Source organism: Salmo salar, chromosome ssa07 (assembly GCF_905237065.1).
Source record: "Salmo salar chromosome ssa07, Ssal_v3.1, whole genome shotgun sequence".
Lineage (NCBI taxonomy): Eukaryota > Metazoa > Chordata > Actinopteri > Salmoniformes > Salmonidae > Salmo > Salmo salar.
Window position 1 is genome coordinate 27,636,773 of NC_059448.1, and position 27,829 is coordinate 27,664,601.

Consider the following 27,829-nt stretch of genomic DNA (forward strand, 5'->3'; position numbering starts at 1 on the left):
CTCATCCTCTCCTTGTGTTTTAGTCCAGGTCTAGGCATGGAAAGAATTTCATGTTACCAAGCAATCAATTTTGTTAGGTAAGAACTTTATTGGTCCGTTTTTGGATAGTCATACAGCTTCCCGTCAGTCCACTGTGTTGTCTTACATGGTCTTCAACGAACACTGTTGGAGAGTAGGTACCTCTTGCTGTATGTATGGTTGAAATGTTCTGCACTGAACACTGGAGTAGGAACATGTTAAACAGTATAATGGCTTGAGGTTAACTTTCAGCACTAGCCACATCCTAGACTATTCAGCATTTACCACCCCGACATACTTGCATTCATCTACCATAATGACTAAGGTCTCGACACATATGGTCTAACTGAACTTGTGAATAATACCAACTTGATTTATAAATCAGTGAAACCTGGTTGCTGTAGGCATGTCAAACACCCTACATTTATCAAATTAGCTTCCCATCTCAGCCAAATGAACAGAAGTTAAAGGTGTATGAATTGTTACGTTATAGGGTGCCTTTTGACAGAATACATTAGTCAATATCTCACAACGTGGTGAATTTGCTTGGTCCTGACTGCTGGTTTACACAGGTAGGTGTAGATTTAAATAATCAACACAGTACAAAAAAAAGTGCAATGCATGAATAATTGTGTCATTTCCCTATGGTTAAAAGTATGGAGAAACAAAATGTACACACACCAAGCGAGTTGACGATGGAGCAGAAATTGGTTAAATCAATTCTAGAGATGCAACATTCACGAGTTGAGCCACTCAAAAGCTGCTTTAAAAAGACTGACAATCATGTAGAACGTGTTGGTAAAGAGTAACAATTACTGTATGAAGTATTAGAACTAGACGAGAACACTTGTCTCTTTGGCATAGATGTGTAATACCTTTGACCAGGTGGTGTAGTGTAACAACGTGTCCTGAGAGAATCTGATGAATAGGAAATGGGCTGGAACTGAAAAGAAAAACATTTTTTGCATCTGCTGTGCTCTGATTGGAGGAGCTTGCTATCACTTGTGGACGCAGGCCAATGGGATGGCATCTTAGGTCATGAGGAGGCGGTGCACTTGCTGCAGGTGCTGCTGTGATAAGACGAGACGGTGCACCTGCTCCTGGCCCTTGGCACATGGGATGGCCACGCGCCCTATGAACACCGTACCCCCCTGCTTCTCCTCCTTGGCCTGAAAGGAGAAGAACAGGTCAAAGGACAACAAATACAGTCTTATGCCTAAACCAGATATCTTGTATTTATGTGTGTGTGTGTTACCTTGACGAAGGAGGAAATGGGGAAGGTGGCAAAGTCAGAGGAGACCTTCGCCCCAGGCTGCTGAGAAACCACATGCTCTGACACTTCACCCTGAGAGAGAGAGATGTGTCCATTTCCATGATAGAGAGATTAGTGGACAAAATCTGTCTGTGGTGTAGAGAAATACTATGATTATTACTAGGGGTGATCATATAAATTCAGGTCACCTTCAGTTTGTCCAGAGCGTCACTCAGAGACTGCAGACGAGCTGTCTGGTCCAGGAGCTGAGCACTCGCACTCACTGTAGGAGAAAGAGACGGTACATATTAGATTTTATTATCTAACTCAAATACACACGTACTGAAAAACAATATAAACTACGCTACACACTCACAAAACCCTTTAGACACACACACACACACAGACCTGGTGTCTTCCTGTCACACAAAAACAAACACACCCACATCCCTCCCACCTGGAGTCTTCCCGGTGATGTCGACCACCTTAACGGCGGCGCTCATCTTGAGCAGGGTCCCCAGGAGCTGGTCTGTCTTCCTGTAGAGAGCCCCGTGGAGAGGCCCCTCAGCAGGGGGAGAGGTGGAGGCCTCTCTCAGAGGAAGCTTGGGGACGTGGAGGGGAGGGAGGGAGGCTAACTGGGCTCTCATCTTCTCTGCCTGGAGGAGAGCGATATACAGAGAGTTATCAATAGAGACAGCGACACAGAGCTAACTACAGTCAGAAACATACATGTATACATTAAAAGGAATGGACTACTTTCAATTAACTACTAGTGAACATACGTTCCATGATAAATAGACTGTTCAATGAACTACATCAAGAAAAGCATACAACACAGACAGACTTCAATGATCTTCAAAAATACAGTTCTCGTTACTGGTAAAAAGAGAAATAATGAATCCATATTTTGATTAGGACAGAATAGAGATGGCACTAAAAGTGACACACACAAGTCAGTTCCCTGCAGTGTTCTGACCTTCAGTCTGTTGTTCTCGTTCTTCAGGTGTTTGATGCCCAGTCTCTGGGTCTCCACCTGCTGACGGAGGAGAGGGGAGTCCACCACCTGCATCGGCCCAGACAGGCCCCCTGCTCCTGGGGCAACACCCGCTGGAGAGGAGGTAGGGAGGGGGTGGGAGGAGGAGAGAAGGGGGGATAGGGAGGGGTAAGACATTAGTAAATTAAAACAGTCAGAACATATTTAGCAGATTATAAACCCTAATCACAACATGGCTTTAGGATTGGATGATATTATGTTAGTATCGTCTATCGAGGATGATTGACAGCCATCATCGATGGTGATGTGACAGACGATACCAAGCCTATTTCAGCTTGACTGTGGCCACACAGTAAAAAGCAGAGTCAAGCAAAGCCAGCAGAAAATTGCATGGGTGACATTGAGAAAATGGCCTATATATTTCTATTGGCTATAGTCAATTTCTAAAAATATGTTATATTTGCAGAATGCAAGAGTACAACTTAGGCAGAGCTAAGAGTTTCACCAAAGCAGCGCAAAATGTCCGTTCGGGAAAATGTTTTGGTTTTTTTCTCTCTCTCAAATGTCAGATGATCTGGGCCAATAACCAAAGTACATTTTTATAGTGGACACACTGGTATCTTATTGATTTAAAAGACACATTTTCTCTCCATTTGATATGAATATGACTTGGACTATTAAGGCACTCTTTCAGTTTAATGCATACTGGATTTCTCCCACCGCGCTATTTCATGATCTATCGCAGAAAGTAACGTTTTATTTGAATAACCTGAATTTCCTAAAAACATGGTATGCCTGAGGTAATAATGAGAGAACAAATTTGAAAAATACCTTAGGCTACAGTTGAGCAAAGCACTATAAGACAGACATTATGCATGAGAGACCCTTATCCTACTAATTGAAATATCATATAAGCAGTATCCCTTTCCACTCACAGCCCGTCATGCGTTATACGGGTTGAAATGGCAGATTGTCATTCGCCTAAATTGGAATGCAGTGGCTGTACAGTAACACGCATACATAACGTCAGAGCTCAGGTTCTCCGCTTCACAGCGCTGTGGATTTTGACAGACAGCCGTTATAAACTTGAGCACCGCGCGTGATTAGACACCCCCCCACTCCCTCCCGCTAATTGGGATACTTTTGCACATTTGCTGTCTGAGTGAGGGAAATGCTGTAAATCGAGAAGAGTTTATGTGTTCTGAAAGATGAGACGTTAACAATGACAATAAATACCGCTTTGATGTCACACAAGCAAACCACACACCCATGAGTCCAAATGTGCACTTTTACATTCCCATATTTGAAAGTCATTTACACTATCAACGATTGTGATCGCTACGTTCGATCAACATTTGAATGCACTCGTGACTCCATTCTATGCACACCAAAAATTACAATCCGTTTGTCTGAAGTGTCTTTTGAAAACCTAACACTAAGATCATATTGTAATGAAACAGCAGGGAGCAGGCCTCGAACCCTCGACCTTCAAGCCCGAGGTCCGGCGCGCTATCGACTATGCCGCAAAAGCATGCTCAAGCGACAGAGTCGATTTCCGCGCTTATAAACCCAGGGTCGTCACAATATTTTAGAACTTAGCTAGCCATGTTGGCAATAGAACCAGCTTTCAAATGATGCCACCTGACCCAGATTGCGATTTATAAATGGACCGTTTTTTTGGATAGCGTAACCAACAACAGTAATGTGTGTGATGATGGTGGGGACGCAGGGCTGTGTTCCAGACAAGTGTGCTTGCTTCAGTTCCTAAATGGCAAAGCTACGAGCTCAACAAAAAAAAAGCACCTGATAGCTGAAGGCTCTTTCCTGGAGTCATAAAAGTGCATGGAAATTACTTAGTAACTGTGCACAGTCTGGGAGAGGTGTATGGCCACTGGAAGACACCAATTAGACCGCTCGATCAAAACCTTGCAATCGTTTTTTTCTTATCTTGCACCTACTTCAAAAATGTCAATGAATATTCGTATTGTTACTGGATGTAACACGAGTATTTTCAGATTTCGTCATTTACAAAATGTTGTGGAAAGTACAGTAAATGTAAAATGCACATACAATCAACAAGTCTTGTATCAGGTTGAACTATTGCGTCCTCACCTTTGGTCTGATAATTTCCTCATCTCCAGTGTTCCCTGTCAATTGCTACCATGGTCATGCATATGCTTTTTATAGTTCTTCTATTAGGAATATGTAAAAAATGTGGCCCTATCCATATGGATAAATTCCAGTTATGAAGTGTATTTCCCAAATATTCTAATAAAGGTGTTTGTCCTAAAGTTGCAGCTTTTAAATCGGAACAATTATGAAAGTCGGATTCTATGCTATTCTTAATCACAGCTTTATTTTGAATGGCAAATATTTTAGGCCACAAGAAGTGAAATTGAGCAAACAAGATATAAAAATAGAACAATAAAAAATTAAAACTTAGGCTACAGCTGAGCAAAGCTTATGAAAGAAACGATGCGTAGCCTATAGTTGGCCTACGCCCATTTCCATATTATTCCAAAAAATGTGCACCCTTACCTACAACGTATAGTCTAGTAGCCTAGGCCTAATAAGAGAGGACGAGGCAAAAATGCAAATCAGTTTATAATATTAACCAGTTGAGGACAGCAGAGTTGCTTGCTCTGCAGCCCATGATGATTTACAACCCATTGAGACTGTTGACTGTGTGTCACTCGCTACATTTGCATGCTTCGGCACACACAGACCGGCAGGGATGTAATGATTAATTGATACACATCGGTATGAGTGGACCCGTCGTTCCACAGGACCCATTTGGTCAGAAATGTATTCAAACGTCATGAAAATCGGCGGTTCACAAAATGTTTTCTGCTAAAATGTCTTTAAAAAAAAAATTAAAAAATTGCTGCAGGGACTTGCTTCCATTCAGCCACAAGAGCATTAGTGAGGTCTGACACTGATGTTGGGTGATTAGACCTGGCTCGCAGTCAGCGTTCCAATTCATCCCAAAGGTGTTCGATGGGGTTGAGGTCAGGGCTCTGTGCAGGCCAGTCAAGTTCTTCCACACCGATCTCAACAAACCATTTCTGTATGGACCTCGCTTTGTGCACAGGGGCATTGTCATGCTGAAACAGTAAAAGGGCCTTCCCCAAACTGTTGCCACAAAGTTGGAAGCACAGAATCGTCTAGAATGTCATTGTATGTTGTGGCGTTAAGATTTCCCTTCGTTGAAACTAAGGGGCTTAGCCCGTACCTTGAAAAACAGCCAAACTATTATGCCTCCAACAAACTTTACAGTTGGCACTATGTATTCGGGCAGGTAGTGTTCTCCTGGAATCCGCCAAACCCAGATTCGTCGGACTGCCAGATGGTGAAGCGTGAAGGACAGACAATTTTTACACACTATGCGCTCCAGCACTCGATGGTCTTGTTCTGTGAGCTTGTGTAGCCTACTACTTAGCGGCTGAGCCGTTATTGTTCCTAGACGTTTCCACTTCACAATAACAGCACATATAGTTGACCGGGGCAGTTCTAGCAGAGCAGAAATTTGACGAACTGACTTGTTGGAAAGGTGGCATCCTATGACGGTGCCACATTGAAAGTCACTGAGCTCTTCAGTAGGGGCCATTCTTCTGCCAATGTTTGTCTATGGAGATTGCATGGCGGTGTGCTCGATTTTACACACCTGTCAGCAACGAGTGTGGCTAAAAGAGCCGAATCCACTAATTTGAAGGGGTGTCCTCATACTTTTGTATATATAGTGTACCTCTCATCTTATACCTCTCACCTTCAGTGTCCAAATAAGAAAATACCTCTCACCTTCAGTGTCGAACTAAGCATGTTAATTGTTCTGACAGTCATTGATTTAAAAGTAATTTTGCATCAACCTCAGGCAGGCAATATCAGTAGCCTAGTCAAACTCTGCGATGTGTGCAGCTTTTCACGCTGACCAACAAAAAGGTAGACCTATTCCTGATCTTGCACAAGTGCACATCACCTTCAGCATTCAAATGTTTGTAAAATAGCTTTCGCAAAATGACGCTTCATTAGTTGAGCGACAACCAATGTAATATCGTAGGTTATTTTTATCAAATGTGCTTTTGAAAATTGTGTTTTACCGGAATAAAAGTAGCATAAACTACCGCCAGAGATAACTCATCTGGCTCACATGCTGATCAGGGGCGCTTACATTCAATTTCATTTTATTGCTGAGGGTGAACCTGAACAATTAGTTTTGGTAGTTTTGCTTGAAACAAAAATCTGTATATTTTAGATATACATGGTAAAGTTGATCATTTCACAACGAGGACAGCAATCACCAAGTCTTGTCCAAATGTAAACTGTCTAAACCATTCAATTATGAGACGGGGTGAAATCCAAAGTTGTGCTCTATATTCATTGGCTATGTTATACCAAATGTTTCAATTCAATCTAGCTCCAACACTTTTTATCTGCTAAAATTACAAATTAATTAGTGGGTGATGGTGATTTCAGATCAAACGTGTGGGGGGCGGGGTTGGATGACAAAAAGCGAGCGTTGAAAAATACATTTAGAAATCAATATTATTCAATTATTGCACCCACAGTGCTTCCGCACGCCAACGAACGTCTGCGTTGCCAATGGCTAAAATAGAAGTCAGTTCTATTTGTGACGCAGATCACGGTGCATGTCCTGCCTCTCCCATCTCCTCATTGGTTTATAGAAGCAGGTACCCACGTGTCATCTCCTCATTGGTTATACCCACGTGGGTGACTGAAAGACGAACGAGGTCGGTGGCGGTAATGCACCTAATTTATGAAAGTTGCCAATCGCAATATAAAATCAAGAGAAGAAAAAGCCTAGAAGGAAGAGAGATGACTAGAAACTATTTTTGTGATCGCGTTTGGTGTGGGGGGACAAAATAAATGTATGCACGATGGCGCAGCCGGTTTGGGTTCCGTGTGATAGTGGGGTGGTAAGTTTCCCTTATGGCTTAGCTCAGGTGCCCTACATACAGTGGGGGAAAAAAGTATTTGATCCCCTGCTGATTTTGTACGTTTGCCCACTTACAAAGAAACGATCAGTCTATAATTTTAATGGTAGGTTTATATGAACAGTGAGAGACAGAATAACAACAAAAAAATCCAGAAAAATGCATGTCAAAAATTTTATAAATTGATTTACATTTTAATGAGGGAAATAAGTATTTAACCCCTCTGCAAAACATGACTTACTAATTGGTGGCAAAACCCTTGTTGGCAATCACAGAGGTCAGACTTTTCTTGTAGTTAGCCACCAAGTTTGCACACATCTCAGGAGGGATTTTGTCCCACTCCTCTTTGCAGATCTTCTCCAAGTCATTAAGGTTTTGAGGCTGACGTTTGGCAAGTCGAACCTTCAGCTCCCTCCACAGATTTTCTATGGGATTAAGGTCTGGCCACTCCAGAACCTTAATGTGCTTCTTCTTGATCCACTCCTTTGTTGCCTTGGCTGTGTGTTTTGGGTCATTGTCATGCTGGAATACCCATCCACGACCCATTTTCAATGCCCTGGCTGAGGGAAGGAGGTTCTCACCCAAGATTTGACAGTACATGGCCCCGTCAAATGATGCGGTGAAGTTGTGCTGTCCCCTTAGCAGAAAAACACCCCCAAAGCATAATGTTTCCACCTCCATGTTTGACGGTGGGGATGGTGTTCTTGGGGTCATAGGCAGCATTCCTCCTCCTCCAAACACGGCGAGTTGAGTTGATGCCAAAGAGCTCCATTTTGGTCTCATCTGACCACAACATTTTCACCAGTTGTCCTCTGAATCATTCAGATGTTCATTGGCAAACTTCAGACGTGCATGTATATGTATTCTTGAGCAGGGGGATCTTGCGGGCGCTGCAGGATTTCAGTCCTTCACGGCGTAGTGTTACCAATTGTTTTCTTGGTGACTATGGTCCCAGCTGCCTTGAGATCATTGACAAGATCCTCCCGTGTAGTTCTGGGCTGATTCCTCACCGTTCTCATGATCATTGCAACTCCACGAGGTGAGATCTTGCATGGAGCCCCAGGCTGAGTGAGATAGACAGTTCTTTTGTGTTTCTTCCATTTGCGAATAATCGCACCAAATGTTGTCACCTTCTCACCAAGCTGCTTGGCGATGGTCTTGTAGCCCATTCCAGCCTTGTGTAGGTCTACAATCTTATCCCTGACATATCACCTCAGACAGATCCAGCTCATGTTCCCCATCAGCAGCAGATTTTCATTTAGAATGGAAAGCTTGGGTGTACGCAACAAATGTCAGTGCACCGAATGGTACCGCATCGAACCGTTCCTCTAATCAAACCAATCGTTTCAAACTAAAACATGTATCGTAGCCAATGTATCTAGATAGGTATCGAATCGTCTTGAAAATGGAAAGATGCACATCCCTACAGACAAGCCTACAAACCTCTTTCGTGCCACAGCGCCACCAGAATGGAATAGGGCAAGATTTAGCTCCAATAATTTGCTTTTGTCAATGTCATGATAACCCTGTCCCTCCTGTAGCATGCGAGCTCGCAGTCTTTTTTTAAAACATTTTACATTAGTATTTGACATTTTTGGGATGGCCGCTAGGAGGCGATAACATTGTCTATCGGGCGATTTCCTAAGTACAAATTCACGACTAAAGTTGATTTCGGCCTAACCCTACATGGCTTTTTACACGTCAATCTTCTGAACCAGCTTCATCAGAATATGAGTGATGGTATAACGTGAGGTATAAGGTGCGTTATATAGGTATAAAAGGCGTGCGAGGTATCAAAAGACTCATGAGATTCACCTCCGGCGGTTCCTGAGATGATGGATGCGATGCCAGAGGCAGGCGGGGCCCTGAGGCCCTCGATGGTCACCTTTGACTGGTTGGAGAGACGCTGCTTCAGCTCCGCTTTCTCTGCCTCCAGCTGGTCGATGTCTGCCTGCAGGGCGTCCATGGTCTCCTCAAACTCCCTGGGTTGGGGAGGGAGATATGGATGGAGGGATGTAGAACGGGGGGGGGGGAAAAAAAACCCATAGGTTATACACAAATACTTGGTCAATGTAATACATTTACTACGTGAATTAAAGTAATGTCCTCTCCTGGCTCTACAACAGGCAACACTTATATTAGGTGAAAATATGCCATCTCTCCACCAAACAGACTATCTACCATCTTCACCCATACTCCTCTCTTACGTCTCCCATATGTTGATCTGAAAGGCACTGGGATAGGAGAATGCAAAATTCATTGCACACAACTATACACAGACGGAAGTGTCCTGATTCTACAACATCCTCATTCCTTCCTTAATTAGTCCCGCAGCCACCGTGTTCCCCAGTCCTACTTCTCTTTCTTCTTGAGCAGGGCGAGGGTCTCATCCAGTTTGGTCTGGATCTTCTCCACGCGTTCGTCTGCATCTTTAGTGGACGTATCCAGCTTCTTCTCTAGCAGGCTGAGACGGACGTGGGCCTCACTCAACTCCTCTCCCTGGGTTAGAGAGACAGGAAGGTGGGAGAGAGACGGAGAGTGAGTGAGAGTGTGCGAGTGTTAATGTGAGGGATGGTGAGCGCATGCGAGGGAAAAATGTGGGTGTATAAGAAAAAGTGCAAGGGTGAGAATAACCGTGTGCAACTTTGTGTGTGCGAGAGAGAAAGGAGAGACATGTCCGTACCTTGATCTTGAGGGACTTCTTGAGCTCCTTGATGACGGTGTCTCTGTCCTCCAGTTTGACTCCCAGACCCTCTGCGTCAGTGATCTCTGCCCTGAGGGCCACTGCACGAGCCTCTACCGGGGGAGTCTATGCAGGGAGGGGGGGGAGAGAGTGACGGGGGAGAAACAGGAAGGGGATGAACTGTGAATGTCAATTAAATGGGGCAAAAGTGCTACAGAAGTAACATTCTTAGTTTTCAAAATGTTAGAAAATGTGAAGAAATTCAGTCTCCAGCCATACCTCCCACCTAGAGTCATACTCCCCCCAGCCCTAGTCCCGTACATACCTTTCCCTGTGGTCGCTCGGCGTCATACTCTCCCTCCTGCATGGCGGTAGCCATCTTGTTCATGGTGGAGATGACAGAGCTGCAGGACTGACGTAGACACTCATGGGGGTTCAGGCCATGGGACCCATACACCTGGAGAGGAGGGAGAGAGAGACTGTCAGAGTGTTTGAAGGGGTCAGTTTGAGCAAGACAGAATCACTACTCTTGATCACAAAGTAGTTATTTGGGACGTAAGGTGATATTGTTTATTATTGTTATTCTTTTTATTGTAATTTCACCCCATTTTTCTCCCCAATTTCGTGATACCAAATTGGTAGTTACGATCTTGTCTCATCGCTGCAACTCGCCAACCAGCTCGGGAAAGGCGAAGGTCGAGACATGAGTCCTCCAAAACATGACCCGCCGAGCCACGCTGCTTCTTCACACAATGCTCCCTTAACCAGGAAGACAGCCGCACCAATGTGTCAGAGGAAACACCTTTCGACTGACGACTGAAGTCAGGTTGCAGGAGCCCGGACCGCCACAAGGAGTCGCTAGAGCGCAATGAGACAAGGAAAGTCCCCCGGCCAAACTCTCTCCTAATCTGGACGGCGCTGGGCCAATTGTGCGCCGCCCTATGGGGCTCCAGGTCACGGATCGAACCCCAGACTGTAGTGGCGCCTCAGATCTGCAATGCATTGCCTTAGACCGCTGCGCCACTTTTTAATATTAGATCAATGATTCCGTGCAATCCAACTGCAATGTAGTCAATAGCAAACATGCAATGATCAGTCTATGTTCAATTTATATTCAGTATATGGTCACAGTACCTGTTCAACAGCCTTGAAGGCCACGTCCTCCAGTTGGAGGGAGTTGAGCCCCTCCTGTTCCCCTAGAGGGGCGACCATCTGCGCCCCCGCCGCAGCTACCTCCTGTAGCACGGCAACCACCCGCGTCAGCTGACGCCTGCTCTCCGTTAGAGTCTCTGACACCTGCCATTGGTCCACAGAACTGTCAGTCAAATTCTCATGTAGTAGTCCCGGTTCCACAAATGCAAAGTTGAGTTGCATTACTGTACTTTATGAGCTACTGTAAACACTTGGCCCTGCGCTCCAAACGCCAGCACAGTGGGTTTGGGTTAGGCGCAAGACCTAAGAAATGTTTGATGTCGCTGCACTAGGCACATACCGGTGCGCCAAAGGCCAGAGCGGCGGGCACCCCTGGTACGTCGGTCCCTGGCATCCTGCGTCTGATCTTCTTGCAGAACTGTTTGATGTCGCTGCAGGAGGTAAATAACAAAAATATAAATTGAGATAAATTGATCTACATAGAAATGATATATTAGTATTGTATTAGACCTGCAGGATGTGTCTAGGTCCTTCAGCAGGATGTTCAGGTCAGCCCCCTCCTGCCCCGGCTGCAGGAAGGCCCTGAGACGCACCACCTCAGCACCCATACAGTCCAACGCACTCTGGATGAACTGGAGGTCAGAGTTCAAAGGTCAGAGGTCAAATTCGGTTCAGTGTTATAACTGAATTTAGGGAAGATATGTTTGTATTAGGCTACAAGGGTATTTTCTTTTTTTAAATATAGTCTTTCTAGTAATTGTATAAGAAAATTATGTTTTTCTTAATAAAAATGTAATAGTGCTTTTGTTGATGAAGGATGGTTGTACCTTGATGTGATCAGCCAGCTGCACGGTGCAATCTTCAGTCTGCTCAGCCAGGTGGATGTTGTACAGTTGCTGCAAAATAAAACAGATTAGTCAATGAGTGGCTTACAAGGCCTTACTCATAGCATTGATTAACTTAATAGTATGTCAGTGCTGAGGTGTGTGTAGAGTTGAGAGAATGAGCACAATTGAGTGGACAGAGCGTGTGGAGTGTTCTGTCAAAAGTGGTCAAGTAACTAGCCAAATAATGGTATGGTGAAGCAATAGTACGTCTTGTTCCTAGTTCTTTCTCAAGAGTGTACAGCATGTGCGGTCAATTGTGTGTTGTATATTGAGTGTCAACGAGAGTTTGTGTGTGAAGTGTGTGTTCTCTGTCGCGAGTGTTCAGGGTGTGTATGAAGTGTGTATCGCCTACCTGGTAGTACTTGATGGCCTTGGTGAGAGGCTCCACGTGTACAGTCTCATCCAGCTGGTCTTTGTGCAGCAGGTCTATAAAGAAGTCTAGGGAACGCTCATGGACACTCATCTCTGAGTAGAGAGTCCCCATCCGCTTATACACCTCCACACTGCAGCAGTTCAGAGATCTGAGGGAGAGGGGAGAGAGAAGGAAATGTGCGTCTCTCGTGTGTGTTCGCACGTGGCAAGCGTTTGTCCATTCACTCATCCAAAACAGTACAAAGTTAGTCACTCACCCATATAGATAACTTACCAGGTCTTGAAGTCGCCTAGGCTAGCTAGTGCTGGTCAACTTTTCTCACCAATTAGTTTCAGCTGGCTGGTGTGCAACCGTGGTAAAGTTGGTTTGACATTGGATAGCCTATCTCTGGGGCTAGTTATGGATCGGAAATAAATTAACACAATGTAAATGTTGCACATCTTTTAGTTCTCATTAAATGCTATTAATATTTGTATATGCATTTCTACAATTTATAGTTGGTTTGAGGTTTTTAAGTCATTGAAATTTGGAGCTATTAACCTTTTAATATATTGTCCAATATTGTGTAATTTACTGACGGTCCCCAACTACCCCCATAGGGATATCGAATGTCAAACCAAATTGACCATGGGCATTAAGATCGGGCCGTGTGCAGCTGCACTCCAAATTGATGCTTACTTGTGTGCTGCCAGCTGTGTGCAGGATTGAAATAAACCCAACCCAAGAAAAACTGTTACATTACCCTTCATTCCGTGACATGCCATTTTTTCCTATCATCTTGCAAATCTGTTTTGGACGAGACCAACTTCATGACCAAAACGATCCTATTTACACGTTGTAGTCCATTTTTACACTAGAATAAAATGTTTCTGACTCATATCGATGCTACATAGGCCATTTTCAAAATGAGAAGTTGCTTTTTAGGGGCATTCGCTCTTTAAAGAACATGGCACTCCTTGATTACCCCTTCCTCGATAATCATTAGATGTACTCTATAGGAAAACAAGTGTGATCAGGAAGGCGAGAGAGAAAGCAGCCACTTCAATATGCTGTTACTATCTTAGAAGTATAAGTGAGATTATAAACTGGGTGGTTCGAGTGCTGAATGCTGATTGGCTGACAGCCATGGTATATCAGACCGTATACCACAGGTATGACCCAAAAAATATTTGTACTGCTCTAATTACGTTGGTAACCAGTTTATAATAGCAATAAGGCACCTCTGGGGTTTGTGGCATGTGACCAATATACTGTGGCTAAGGGCTGTATCCAGGCACTCCGTTTTGCCCTTAGCCGTGGTATATTGACCATATTGCTTAATTCCATCCTCCTTACTGTTCATATTTGTGCAGCATGGCCTGTAGCAGGGTTAGAGAATACACCAGTCCAGAGGCAAAGCTGAGTTGTTCTCCAGGTGGTCCTCTCATCTTCATCCCAGTCCTCTCCACTGGGTTACCATTCAGATCAAACTTCTCTTGGGCCTGCTTGCTGATCAACTCAGCCTACAGAGAGGGAGGAACACACACATTATGCACACTCGCACACAGTAAGAACCTTAAATACTCACACACATTCCTCGTCAAATTCTGAGCTTGTAATACTAATCAACTGGAACACACACACACACACACACACACACACACACACACACACACACACACACACACACTACCTTGCAAATGAGTCTTGGTATGAGCAAGAGAACCAGAATACAGTCGTGGTCTCCTCCATGACGCAGGAAGGAGTCGGGCATGAAGGAGGTGAGGAGAGACACATGTCTGTTGGCCTGGCCCACCTCCATCTTCCTCAGCTCCATCTCGATGGCCTGGGGAGACACGTTAATAGGATAAACATGTAATTTGTTGTTGTAATGGTATAATCTCACACATCCTGCAATAACAGGCCTTTAAACTACTACATTCACTGATAAATATTTGATGTAAAAAAAATGAATCAAAAACGGTGATCTGGTGGTCCCTGTAAAGGAACCACTGCACTAAACTGTATGTAATGTGGGACACTTTCTTACCTTGGCGTAGGCCTTGGTCTCAGCAAACTTGATCTTGAAGTCAAACAGCTCAGCAGGAGGCTGTTGGACCTGCTCTGCATTGGCATTCTGAGCAATGGTCAGCTCCCTGTTGGTATCCTAAACACACAATTCATATACAAATAACCAAAATAAACCAGTCAGCTAACAAGACCTTTCCCATTTTGCCTAAAGGCTGATGTATTCAGGACGTCAGTAAAACCCTGACTGAGACAAACAAAGTACACAGAATCTTTTTTTTTTTTAACTATTAACAACGATAGTGTTTTTAAGTGTCCTTCTTCCGATTGCATGTTGTATGACACTACACTGAAACAATGAATTCAAACTCTATACCTGTAGGCTGGTGGTGAGCTCGCGATACTTGTTAATGGTCTGCTGATAGTCAGCCACGGTCTCCTGAGCGGCCTCCACCCTCTTCTGGGCCTCTCTCACCCTGGCCCCGTTCAGGTCCAACTGCTCCCTCAGCTCCATCTCCGTCTCCCTGCTGTTCTCCTGCAGCTCGTCATTCATCTCGTTGATCGCTTCCTGGTATAGGTCAGAGGTGGTAAGGGTGTCTTACGTGGTGGTGTGGTGAGTATTGAGTGGACAGGGTTCAAACACAAAGGGGTGTATCTCCGTCTCTAAAACAGTGTCCTTACCAATATAGTGTGCGCACATCAGGGGTATAGCGTTGACACACAGTTGGTTATTTAAAACATACCAACTGGTATGGGTGTGTGAACTCAACAAATCACTGACAACTCAAACCATACAAAGTAACAGGGTTGACATTGATATTAAGGTAACAGGGTTGACATTGATATTAAGGTAACGGGGTTACATTGATATTAAGGTAACAGCGTTGACATGAAGGTAACAGGGTTGACAGGAGTATTGAGTTGAACTCACCAGGTCTGTGACAGTCTCTCTGAGTTCTCGGACTTTCTCCTCCAGGTCCAGATTCCTCTCAGTCAGAGTCTCCACCATCTCCTCTGCTCCGAGAGCAGCATCAACCTAGGACACACAACAACATCTCAATTATATAGAACTTTTTACAAATACGTATGTTGCAAAGCTCTTAAAAGCAAACTAGGGATATACAACAACAAAAAATACACATACAGATAAGAGTAATCCGTAGTGACACTAGCATAGAAAAACTTCCTAGGTTGTTCTTGGAGATCATTAGGTAACCTCAAATTGCATCATCACCTCATGTAGTATACAGTGCATTCGGAAAGTATTTGACTTTGACTTTTCCCTTATTTTTTTATGTTATATCCTTATTTTCAAATTGATTAAATAACAAAAATGTTCCTCAATCGACACACAATACCACATAATGACAAGGTGAAAATAGGTTTTTAGAAATTTTGGCAAATGTATAAAAAATAAATAAATAAAGAGAAATACCTTATTTACATAAGTATTCAAAACCTTTGCTATGAGACTAGAAATGTAGCTCAGGTGCATCCTGTTTCCATTGATCATCCTTGAAATGTTTCTACAACTTGATTGGTCAATTCAATTGATTGGGTAAATTCAATTGATTGGACATGATTTGGAAAAGCACACACCTGTCTATATAAGGTCCTACAGTTGACAGTGCATGTCAGAGAAAAAACCAAGCCATAAGGTCAAAGGAATTGTCCATAGAGCTCCGAGACAGGATTGTGTCGAGGCACAGATCTGGGGAAGGGTACCAAAACAATTCTGCAGCATTGAAGGTCCAAGAACACAGTGGCTGCCAACATTCTAAAATGGAAGATGTTTGAAAACACCAAACTCTTCCTAGAGCTGGCCACCTGGCCAAACTGAGCAATCAGGGAAGAAGGGCCTTCGTCAGGGAGGTGACCAAGAACCCGATGGTCACTGACAGAGCTCTAGAATTCCTCTGTGGAGATGGGAGAACCTTCCAGAAGGACAACCATCTCTGCAGCACTTCGCAAATCAGACCTTCATGGTAGAGTGGCCAGACGGAATCCACTCCTCGATAAAAGGCACATGACAGCCCGGTTGGAGTTTGCCAAAAGGAACCGAAAGGACTCAGACCATGAGAAACAAGATTCTCTGGTCGGATGAAACCAAGATTGAACACTTTGGCCTGAATACCAAGCGTCATGTCTGGAGGAAACCTGGCACCATCTGTACGGTGAAGCATAGTGGTGGCAACATCATGCTGTGTGGATGTTTTTCAGCGGCAAGGACTGGGAGACTTGTCTGGATCGAGGGAAAGATGAACGGAGCAAAGTACAGAAAGATCCTTGATGAAAACCTGCTCCAGAGTGTTCAGGACCTCAGACTGGGGCGAAGGTTCACCTTCCAACAGGACAACAACCCTAAGCACACAGTCAAGACAACACAGGATTGTCTTCGGGACAAGTCTCTGAATGAACTTCAGTGGCCCAGCCAGAGCCCGGACTTGAACCCTATCAAAAATCTCGAGAGACCTGAAAATAGCTGTGCAGCGACACTCCCCATCCAACCTGACAGAGCTTGAGAGGATCTGCAGAGAAGAATGGGAGAAACTCCCCAAATACAGGTGTGTCAAGCTTGTAGCGTCATACCCGAGAAGACTCGAGGCTGTAATGGCTGCCAAAAATGCTTCAACAAAGTACTGAGTAAAGGATACTTATTTAAATGTGATATTTCAGTTAATTTTTTATACATTTGCAAAAATGTCAAAACCTGTTTTTGCTTTGTCATTATGGGGTATTGTGTGTAGATTGAGGGAAAAAACAATTTAATCAATTTTAAGGCTGTGACATAATAAAATGGGGAAAAGGTATAGGGGTCTGAATACTTTCCGAATGCTCACGCGTGCGCACACGCACACACATTTTTTATGGAATATCTACATAGGCGTAAAGAGGCCCATCACCAGCAACCATCACCCCTGTATTCGAATGGCACGTTGTGTAGCTAATCCAAGTTTATCATTTTAAAAGGCTAATTGATCATAAGAAAACCATTTTGCAATTATGTTAGCACAGCTGAAAACTGTTGTTTTGATTAAAGAAGCAATAAAACTGGCCTTCTTTAGACTAGTTGAGTATCTGGAGCGTCAGCATTTGTGGGTTCGATTACAGGCTCAAAATGGCCAGAAACAAAGAACTTTCTTAGGAAACTCGTCAGTCTATTCTTGTTCTGAGAAATTAAGGCTATTCCATGCAAGAAATTGCCAAGAAACTGAAGATCTCGTACAACGCTGTGTACTACTCCCTTCACAGAACAGCGCAAACTGGCTCTAACATGAATAGAAAGAGTGGGAGGCCCCGGTGCACAACTGAGCAAGAGAACAAGTGCATTAGTGTCTAGTTTGAGAAACAGACGCCTCACAAGTCCTCAACTGGCAGCTTCATTAAATAGCCCCCGCAAAACAGCTCTGGGTCTTCCATTCCTGTGGCGGTCCTCATGAGAGCCAGTTTCATCATAGCACTTCGTGGTTTTTGCGACTGCACTTGAAGAAACTTTCAAAGTTCTTGAAATTTTACGGATCGACTGACCTTCCTGTCTTAAAGTAATGATGAACTGTCCTTTCTCTTTGCTTATTTCACCTGTTCCTGCCATAATATGGACTTGGTCTTTTACCAAATAGGGCTATCTTCTGTATACCACCTCTACCTTGTCACAACACAACTGATTGGCTCAAACGCATTGAGGAAAGAAATTCCACAAATTAACCTTTTACAAGGCACACCTGTTAATTGAAATGCATTCCAGGAGACTACCTCATGAAGCTGGTTGAGAGAATACCAAGATTGTGCAAAGCCGTCATCAAGGCAAACGGTGGCTACTTTGAGAATCTCAAATATAAAATACATTTTGATTTGTATATCACTTTTTTGGTTACTACATGATTCCATGTGTTATTTCATAGTTTTGATGTCTTCACTATTATTCTACAATGTGGACAATAGTAAAAATAAAGAAAAACCCTTGAATGAGTAGGTGTCCAAATGTTTGACTGGTACTAATACATAAATAAATTAAACTTGCTGACTAACCTGCTCCTTCAGCTCATCAACGGTGGCCTCAGCCTGCTTCATCTCCTCCTGTAGCTTCTCCTTCTGGGTCCTCAGAGTCTCCAGCTCTACATTCTTCTTCTCCATTTGCTTCTGGAGCTTCACATGCTCCTGCTTCTCAGAGGAAGACAGGTCACGCATCCTGGGAGGAGAGATAGTTATGTTAAAGCTCAAACCAAAGGGAAACATTATGGGTTGGTTTTCTGGACACAGATTAAAACGAATCCTTGAGTAAAATGCATATTCATCGGAGTTGGGTGTTTTTTAAAACACACTCACCTGACCAGAGCCTCTTTCAGTCTGCTGTTCTGCTCCTCCAGCTGCTTGACATGGTAACTGGAGGCAGCTCCATCAGAACCTGGTGAAGAAATGCAGTTAGGTTACATCTCAACTTGCCAAGCAATACTGATAAATCCTTTTAAATTATAGCTACTATATTTGTTTGTCTGTCTAAGGAAGTCTCAAGGTTTTGCTCACCTGAGGTAGAGTATCTCATGATAAGCTGTAGACCACACTATCTGTATTCGTAGCTGTCTACATACCACCACAGACCGATGCTGGCACTAAAACCGCACTCAATCAACTGTATACTGCCATAAGCAAACAGGAAAACGCTCATCCAGAGGCGGCGCTCCTAGTGGCCGGGGACTTTAATGCAGGGAAACTTAAATCCCTTTTACCTAATTTCTATCAGCATGTTAAATGTGCAACCAGAGGGAAAAATATTCAAGACCACCTTTACTCCACACACAAAGACACGTACAAAGCTCTCCCTGCCCTCCATTTGGCAAATCTGACCATAATTCTATACTCCCGATTCCTGCTTACAAGCAAAAATTTAATCAGGAAGCACCAGTGACTTGGTCAATAAAAAAGTGGTCAGATGAAGCAGATGCTAAACTACAGGACTGTTTTGCTAACACAGAATGGAATATGTTCCGGGATTCTTCCGATGGCATTGAGGAGTACACAACATCAGTCACTGGCTTTATCAATAAGTGCATCGAGGACGTCGTCCCTACAGTGACTCTAAATACATACACCAACCAGAAGCCATCGATTACAGGCAACATTCGCACTGAGCTAAAGGGTAGAGCTACCACATTCAGGAGTGGGACTTATAAGAAATCCCACTATGCCCTCAGACGAACCATCAAACAGGCAAATCATCAATACAGGACTAAGATCGAATCGTTCTACACCGGGTCCGATGCTCGTTGGATGTGGCAGGGCTTGCAAACCATTACAGACTACAAAAGGGAGGCACAGCCGAGAGCTGCCCAGTGACACCAGCCGACCAGACGAGCTAAATAACTTCTATGCTCGCTTCGAGGCAAGTAACACTGAAACATGCATGAGAGCATCAGCTGTTCCGGACGACTGTGTGATCACACTCTCCGCAGCCGATGTGAGTAAGACCTTTAAACAGGTCAACATCCACAAGGCCGCAGGGCCAGATGGATTACCAGGACATGTACTCCGAGCATGCGCTGACCAACTGGCAAGTGTCTTCACTGACATTTTCAACCTCTACCTGTCTGAGTCTGTAATACCAACATGTTTCAAGCAGACCACCATAGTCCCTGTGCCCAAGAACACTAAGGTAACCTGCCTAAATGAGTACCGACCCGTAGCACTCACGTCTGTAGCCATGAAACGCTTTGAAAGGCTGGTCATGGCTCACATCAACACTATTATCCCAGAAATCCTAGACCCACTACAATTTGCATACCACACCAACAGATCCACAGATGAAGCAATCTCTATTGTACTCCACACTGCCCTTTCACACCTGGACAAAAAGGAACACCTATGTGAGAATACTATTCATTGACAGCTCAGCGTTCAACACCATAGTGCCCTCAAAGCTCATCACTATGCTAAGGACCCTGGGACTAAACACCTCCCTCTGCAATTGGATCCTGGATTTCCTGACGGGCCGCCCCCAGGTGGTAAGGGTAGGTAACAACACATCCGCCACACTGATCCTCAACACGGGGGCCCCTCAGGGGTGCGTGCTCAGTCCCCTCCTGTAGTCCTTGTTCACTCATGACTGCACAGCCAGGCACGAATCCAACACCATCATTAAGTTTGCTGATGACAACAGTGGTAGGCCTGATCACCGACAACGATGAGAAAGCCTATAGGGAGGTCAGAGACCTGACCATGTGGTGCAAGGACAACAACCTCTCCCTCAACGTGACCAAGACAAAGGAGATGATTGTGGACTACAGGAAAAGGAGGACCGAGCACGCCCCCATTCTCAACAACAGGGCTGTAAGTGGAGTAGGTTGAGAGCTTCAAGCTCCTTGCCGTCCACGTCACCAACAAAATAACATGGTCCAAGCACACTAAGACAGTCGTGAAGAGGGCACAAAAAAACCTATTTCCCCTCAGGAGACTGAAAAGATTTGGCATGGGTCCTCAAAAAGGTTTTACAGCTGCACCATCGAGAGCATCCGGACAGGTTGCATCACTCCCTGATATGGCAACTGCTCGGCCTCCAATCGCAAGGCACTACAGAGGGTAGTTCGAACGGCCCAGTACATCACTGGGCCAACCTTCCTGCCATCCAGGACCTCTATACCAGGCGGTGTCAGAGGAAGGCCCTAAAAATTGTCAAAAAGACTCCAGCCACCCTAGTCATAGACTGTTCTCTCTGCTACCACACGGCAAGCGGTACCGAATCGCCAAGTCTAGGTCCAAGAAGCTTCTAAACAGCTTCTACCCCCAAGCCATAAGACTCCTGAACAGCTAAATCAAATGGATACCCAGACTATTTGCACAACCCCCCCCCCCCCTACACTGCTGCTACTCTGTTATTATCTATGCCCCAGCACATTGACTCTGTACCGGTACCCCCTGTATATATCCCCACCATTGTTATTTACTGCTGCTCTTTAATTATTTGTTTTTCTTATCTCTTACTTTTTTGGGGGGGTATTTTCTTAAAACTGCATTGTTGGTTAAGGGCCACAGCTGTTGTATTCAGTGCATGTGACAAATTCTTAGGAAAAAAAATAAAAATACATTTGAGTAGCTACTCAATAATCCCTGTAGTAAAAAGGGATTGACATTAAGCTCCAGGAAGGATGAGACACCATAGATTTAGACATTTTTTACACCAACACACTACTAATGACCTCTGACCTTTCTCCTCAACCTCACAATCAAAATTGTGTTACTTCCAAATTTGGTAACAGCAGGTCAATTCAATCCAATCAACATTATTTCCCCCCCTTAAGAGTGGGTCAACACGCTACCAATCAATTAACACTACCACCCTGTAGAGTGAACTCTGACCTTTCTCCTCGACCTCGTGTTTGATGATCTCCAGGTCCATGGTGAGCTCCTCCACCTTCTCCTTCAGTGACTCCACCTCCACCTGCAAGCTCTCCGACCGCTCCTCGGCCATCTCCTTGTCCAGTGTGGCCATCTCGATGGCGTCCGCCGTGTCTGACATCTCCTCCATGTAGCGGTCCTTCGACTCCAGGGCCTCCCGAGCATCCTGAATGACGAGAGTTGACATCAGTAATCTCACTTCACATACAAGACAATTACATCAGTTACCCTCATCAGTTACCCTGTAAGAAAAATAAGAACTTTTGCCAAATAGAATATCATGTTTTACCGTTCATTGAAAATGTTTCTTATCTAATAGGGAAAGTGGACAGGTACCCATAAAGAGACATCAATGTGATTTATTCGTTTCTATGGTGGGTACTAGTACTTGTTACCTTCTTGGCCTCTTTGAGTTGTTTCTGCAGGTCGGCCTGCTGCTCCTGCATCTTGGTCTTCCATTCCTGCAGCTGCTCCAGCTGGATCTTGTATTTCTCCAGCTCCTTCAGCTTGACCTTGTCCTCTGCCCGCTTCATCTTCAGGGTCTCCAGCTTCTCCTCTAGATCCTTCACCTGACCTCGCAGAGACTCCTCCTCCTGGGGGAAGAACGGAATAAAGAAGTGGAAAGAGAGAGCGACAAGAGGGAGGTGCACACAGAGAATCACCTCATGTTGATGTGTGGTCAATTGGGAAAGGCATTTTTAACCACGAGAGAGGGGATAGTTGACATCTCAGAGAGTGACTGGAGTCTAAAGCACCCGCATATAAAACCCGCACACAGCTCAAATACATGCCTCCACCAACAAGGACCATTGTTACAGTGACACAGTTCCACTGACATGAAACCAAAGATGGAAACTCTGCCCTCTGTGGGCACATTGGGGAAGTGCAGTAGTAGTGAGGTTGAGGAGAAGCACTCTTCTGAAACACCCTGTGAACTCAGTTAGTCAAACAACATGCCCAGGCCAGATCTACGCATGCGTCCAGATAATGTTACCCTACCTGCTTCGATACGGGAGGCTCAGCCTGTTTACAATGACAACATGAATAGAACAGTCAACAGATGATATGACAAATGAGGAAACATTGGATTGAGGTGATACCTTGGGCTTAGATTAGTGGTCCCCAACTCTGGTTCTGGAGAGCTTCAGGTTAGGCAGGCTTTTGTTCCAGCCCAGCACTAAAAACATCCATCAACTTATCAAAGTCATAATGACTATGGTGTTTTCTTGCTGTGCTAGAACAAAGCCTACACACAAAAGCCTACACACAGTACACACACTGTAACTCTCAACAACCAGAATTGGTGTACACTACCTTAGCTAATGATCTGATTGGGCAGGGTGTGTTGTGGACTGACCTTGCTAGGGGTGGCAGGGGGAGGAGCTCCAGGCGTGGCGGGGGTGCCGCTGGGCAGGGGGACGACGGGAGCCCCCAGTGCACCCTTGGAAGACAGGCTGCCCTCACTGACATCCTCCCTGGACAGAGAGCTGGACAGACCAGAGGCCGGGGTGGCTAAGACTCGGGGGGTCTGGGGAGGGGAAGAGAAGGGGGGCAGGGAGAGATGGAGAAAAGATAGAAAGAGAAAGGGGAGAGAACAGGAAGGAATCGAGAAATAAAAGTAAAACGCATGTAAAAGAGAAAACTACATCCGTGAGACAGTACCATTACCTGTTAATCCCAGTGATCATAGTGAAACAGACAGCCACCCAGAACACAGGTATATAGCCTGGTCCTACATCAATTTGCTGTCATTTACCCATAAGGAGTTGGCAAGCGAGCAGAAACAGACTGGCACTCAGGCTAAGAACAGACGAACAAACCCAGGTCAACCCATGGTAAAGTGAACCTGTCATAGTGAGTCAACACACCTGGCGCACAGGTGATAAAACGCCACACCCAGTGCCATATAAGTCTCCCCTTACTGTGCTGATCTGGCCTACACTAAAAAGTATCAACTGTCCTTGAAGGAACTGGCACAGGTTAACTGAACTATATGGAAAAAGGTGAACTCTAGTCGTAGATGGTTGCTAAACTACAGCAGCAAGTTACTGTTTCCCTTTTGTGGGGACTTGGTTGAAAAACAAACTATATACGCTGTAGTCATTCCAGTTATTGTAAGGATTTTGACCTTTGACCAATGACCAGAAGGACCAGAGTTCACCCCTCCAGGACGTGAGTTGGTCTCTCCCTGGGGGGAGGGGGTGTTTTGAGGCCTGGAACGTACCATGAGGAGGGAGGGGAGGGAGCTGGAGGAGGAGAGGCGACCAGGAGTGTTCAACTGTTGTTGTGTGTGATAAAGTAGACTCTGTTAGGGCTCAAAGAACTGTCTGCTGCTGCGATCTCTCTTCCTGTGGGCATTCTCTATATCAACTTTATACACTCTACTACACCCACATTCTATAGTTAGGCCGATGCAGATACACTACACTCCATGTAGTGTGTGTGAAATACTGCATGTTAAATATTGGCTACTATCGGAGTAGACCTATATGATGTACACTGTAGCAGGAATATCGTACTCTAAACATAATTTCTAGACTGTAGATAACCTTCTGCATTCCTAATCTGTTCCATTCCTACAACATCCATATCTAAGAGCTATAACTCATGTTTCATTTCATATGATATACAAAATGACAGACAGGTAAACTCTTCCCTCTTAGTACCCCTGTTACCTCACTGAATGCCTCTGTCTGATGTTCAAAGGCTCACCTTGGTACTACGGCGGGTTACGAACTGGAGGAGGGTGGGTAGAGGATAGAGGACACATACACAGATAGACATACATAGGCCCGGCAGAGAACGCGAGGGCAGCAATTAGCAGTACGAGAGGAGCAGAAATACACAGGGTTAAGATTAGTCTACACACACAGATATCACACTACAGGCAGGATTACTACTGTGTGTTACTCGATTAACCACTTATGTCCTTATGCAAGCATGTACTGACCATAACTATTGTGTTCAAAATCTGAAGACATACTGTAATAGATTAGTGGGTGAAGTTGATTTTTAAAAAGTATATCAAATTAGTTCAAATTCAAAAACCCAAGTGATGTGCAGGCACAAACACGGCGCATCACAATGCAAGCAAGCATATACTTGTCTCAGAAAGGTTAACCAAAAAATACAACTCTAAAAAAAATGTGCGTAACAGCCCAAAAATGTGAAATCATGCTCCCAAATGTCTCATGAAATCAAAGAAGAAAAAATGAGCACACAAAATGTCCATGTAAAACAGTTGAGGTATAAACTGCGAAAGACAAACTACAGAAAACATATTACTGTTGAGCAAAAAATATAACCCAGAATAGCCAAATTCTAAATAAAAGAAATGCTGATGTGTTGGAAAAGAAAACGTGACAAGCAAGCACCATGGCAAGGCAGATGAGCACAGTTTAAATATCTATACCTTCTTGGGAATGGGCATCTGTAACGGTATTCGGGGGGAAAGGAGAGAGGGAGAGAGAGAAGTAGGGGAAAGGGAGGACAATCACTTGAAAAAGGAGAAATGGGAGGGAGGGGGAAGAAGAGAGGGACGGGGTATAAATCAGCACAAGGGTACAAATCATTCTAAAACAAACCATATATTGTCTGTATTGTTACTGCACCTGTTTGACTGATTTCGGAGTCTCAGGAATGTCTGGGGGGGAAAAAAGATTGTTATCTCAAACTCATTGTAGTTTATAAACTACTTATACATTTTTTTTTGATATCATCAATGTAAAGTTTTACAGTGTAGTCTTATGAGTGGAGCATACGATGAGCACCAGGGTCAGTATTCACAGTCTATGTATGAGTGCTGATCTAGGATCAGGTCCCCTCTGTCCATGTAATCTAATTAATAATGATTTGAAAGGCAAAACTGATTCTAGATCACACTCCTGCTCTGAGACGCTTTATGAGCATGGGTCCAGACCCTGTAGGAGGCCTAAATTACGGTATAAAAGCTTTGTTATCCAGCTCACCTTTCTGCTTGGGCAGGAACTTGGCAGTGACCGCCTCTGGGGTGTCTGGAGAGGTGGCACTGGATCCATCTTCCACTAGCTGGATCTGACAAAGATAAAGAGGGAGATAGATGCTCAATACATCAGTCCACCACAGAATACTATTGTTCCTATGCATGTAGTTCACGCCCACTAAAATTAATGTCTCATCATCAAATATCTTCTCTTCCCCTTTATGCGTGAGTGCGTGCATCTGCATTGGAGTGCATACAGTGCATTTGGAAAGTATTCAGAACCCTGCTGTTTAATTATTTGTTACTTTTATTTTTCTATTTTTTTTACTTAACTTCTTAAAGAATCGTTGGTAAAGGGCTTGTAAGTAAGCATTTCACTGTAAGGTCTACACCTGTGACAAATGTGACATTTTGTTAACTTTGCAACCTTATTCTAAAATGGATAAAATAACCCCCCATCTACACACAATACCGCATAATGACAAAGCAAAAACAGTTTTTTTTAAATAACTGAAATATCACATTTACATAAGTATTCAGACTTTACTCAGTACTTTGATGAAGCACCTTTAGCAGCAATTACAGCCACAAGTCTTCTTGGGAATGACGCTTCAAGCTTGGCACACCTATATTTGGGTAGTTTCTCCCATTCTTCTCTGCAAATTCTCTCAAGCCCTGTCAGGTTGGATGGGGAGCGTAGCAGCACAGCTATTTTCAGGTCTCTCCAGAGATGTTTGATCGGGTTCAAGTCCGGGCTCTGGCTGGGCCACTCAAGGACATTTAGAGACTTGTCCCGAAGCAACTCCTGCATCATCTTGGCTGTGAACCTTTGCCCCAGTCGGAGGTCCTGAGCACTCTGGAGAAGGTTTTCATCTGTACTGGATCTCTGACTAGTCTCCCAGTCCCTGCCGCTAAAAAACATCCCCACAGCATGATGCTGCCACCACCATGTTTCACTTAGGGGTGGTGCCAGGTCTCCTCCAGACGTGACACTTGGCATTCAGGCCAAAAAGTTCAATCTTGGTTTCATCAGCAGAGAATCTTGTTACTCATGGTCTGAGAGTCCTTTAGGTGCCTTTTGGCAAACTCCAAGCGGGCTGTAAAGTGCCTTTTCCTGAGGAGTGGCTTCCGTCTGGCCACGTTACCATAAAGGCCTGATTAGTGGAGTGTCGTAGAGATGGTGTCCTTCTGAAAGGTTCTCCCATCGCCACAGAGGAACTCTGGAGCTCTCTCAGAGTGACCATGGGGATCTTGGTCACCTCCCTGACGAAGCCCCTTCTCCCTCGATTGCTCAGTTTGGCCGGGAGGCCAGCTCTAGGAAGAGTCTTGGTGGTTCCAAACTTCCATTTAAGAATGATGGAGGCCACTGTTTTCTTGGGGACCTTCAACGCTGCAGAAATGTTTTGGTACCCTTCCCCAGATCTGTGCCTCGACACAATCCTGTCTCGGAGCTCTACAGACAATTCCTTCTACCTCATGGCTTGGTTTTTGCTATGAAATGCACTGTCAAGGGTGGGACCATATTGACAGGTGTATGCCTCAATGTCCAATCAATTGAATATACTACAGCTGGACTCTATCAAGTTGTAGAAACATATCAAGGATGGCCAATGGAAACAGGATGCTCCTGAGCTCAATTTCGAGTCTCATAGCAAAGGGTCTGAATACTTATGTAAATAAGGGATTTCTGTTTTTTAATTGTAATAAATTTGCTGACAGTTCAAAAATTTTTTTTCGCTTTGTCATTATTGGGTATTATGTGTAGATTGATAAGGACAAACAATCTAAATCAATTTTAGAATAACACTGTAACGTAACAAAATGTGGAAAAAGTCAAGGGGACTGAATAATTTCCGAATGCACTGTATGAAGTGTCTATATCGTGTGACGTGTAAGCTTGCCTTACCTGGGACTGGCGCACGAAGATACCACAGTTCTCATCACACTGAAAGTATCTCTTCCCCTGGACCGTGCCGTCGTTCTTGCCCTTGGGCTCGTCCAGGATCACGCCCACCCACTTGCCAGTGGCAAAGAGCGTGGCGCCCACGTAAGCCACCGTGCCACGCTGACCCTTACCGATCACCTCCACCACCGAGCCCACCTTGGCAGGCTTGCCGCCCCCGTCCGCACTCATCTTGCTCAGGAGGGGGCTGCTGAAGAG

At 44.5% G+C, this 27,829-nt stretch overlaps 1 protein-coding gene across 9 annotated transcripts; it reads right to left on the reverse strand.

Moving 5' to 3' along the window:
- Nucleotides 1-64: 64 nt before the first annotated feature.
- Nucleotides 65-27,829, reverse strand: LOC106608960 (dynactin subunit 1). Of its 9 annotated transcripts, XM_014207219.2 has the most exons (31): nt 27,575-27,829; nt 25,676-25,760; nt 25,319-25,350; nt 25,120-25,137; nt 24,420-24,443; nt 23,932-23,985; nt 23,065-23,235; nt 22,707-22,730; nt 22,103-22,300; nt 21,669-21,873; nt 18,645-18,723; nt 18,348-18,507; nt 15,250-15,354; nt 14,695-14,886; nt 14,341-14,457; nt 13,984-14,136; nt 13,647-13,813; nt 12,291-12,459; nt 11,879-11,947; nt 11,562-11,683; nt 11,392-11,482; nt 11,034-11,195; nt 10,225-10,356; nt 9,900-10,025; nt 9,573-9,715; nt 9,032-9,198; nt 2,247-2,377; nt 1,728-1,926; nt 1,480-1,553; nt 1,274-1,363; nt 65-1,187 (listed from the first exon to the last, which is right to left on the reverse strand). In XM_014207219.2, the coding sequence occupies exons 1-31, from the start codon at nt 27,800-27,802 to the stop codon at nt 1,050-1,052; spliced, it is 3,825 nt and encodes a 1,274-aa protein (XP_014062694.2). In that variant the 5' UTR covers nt 27,803-27,829; the 3' UTR covers nt 65-1,049. The 9 variants fall into 9 exon arrangements, with proteins under 9 accessions (XP_014062694.2, XP_014062695.2, XP_014062696.2 ...); XM_014207220.2 differs by lacking the exon at nt 23,932-23,985 and having other exon boundaries at nt 1,713-1,926; XM_014207221.2 differs by lacking the exons at nt 23,932-23,985; nt 24,420-24,443 and having other exon boundaries at nt 1,713-1,926.

Bases quoted from the DNA above. Each gene is read 5' to 3' on its own strand.
- LOC106608960 (XM_014207219.2), bottom strand. From the start codon at position 27,802: ATGAGTGCGGACGGGGGCGGCAAGCCTGCCAAGGTGGGCTCGGTGGTG. The intron at 21,874-22,102 runs GTAACAAGTACT...CTCGTCATTCAG, and splicing joins AACTCAAAGAGGCCAAGAAG to GATGCTCGGGAGGCCCTGGA. The intron at 1,927-2,246 runs GTCAGAACACTG...GCTCTCCTCCAG, and splicing joins ACGAGAACAACAGACTGAAG to GCAGAGAAGATGAGAGCCCA.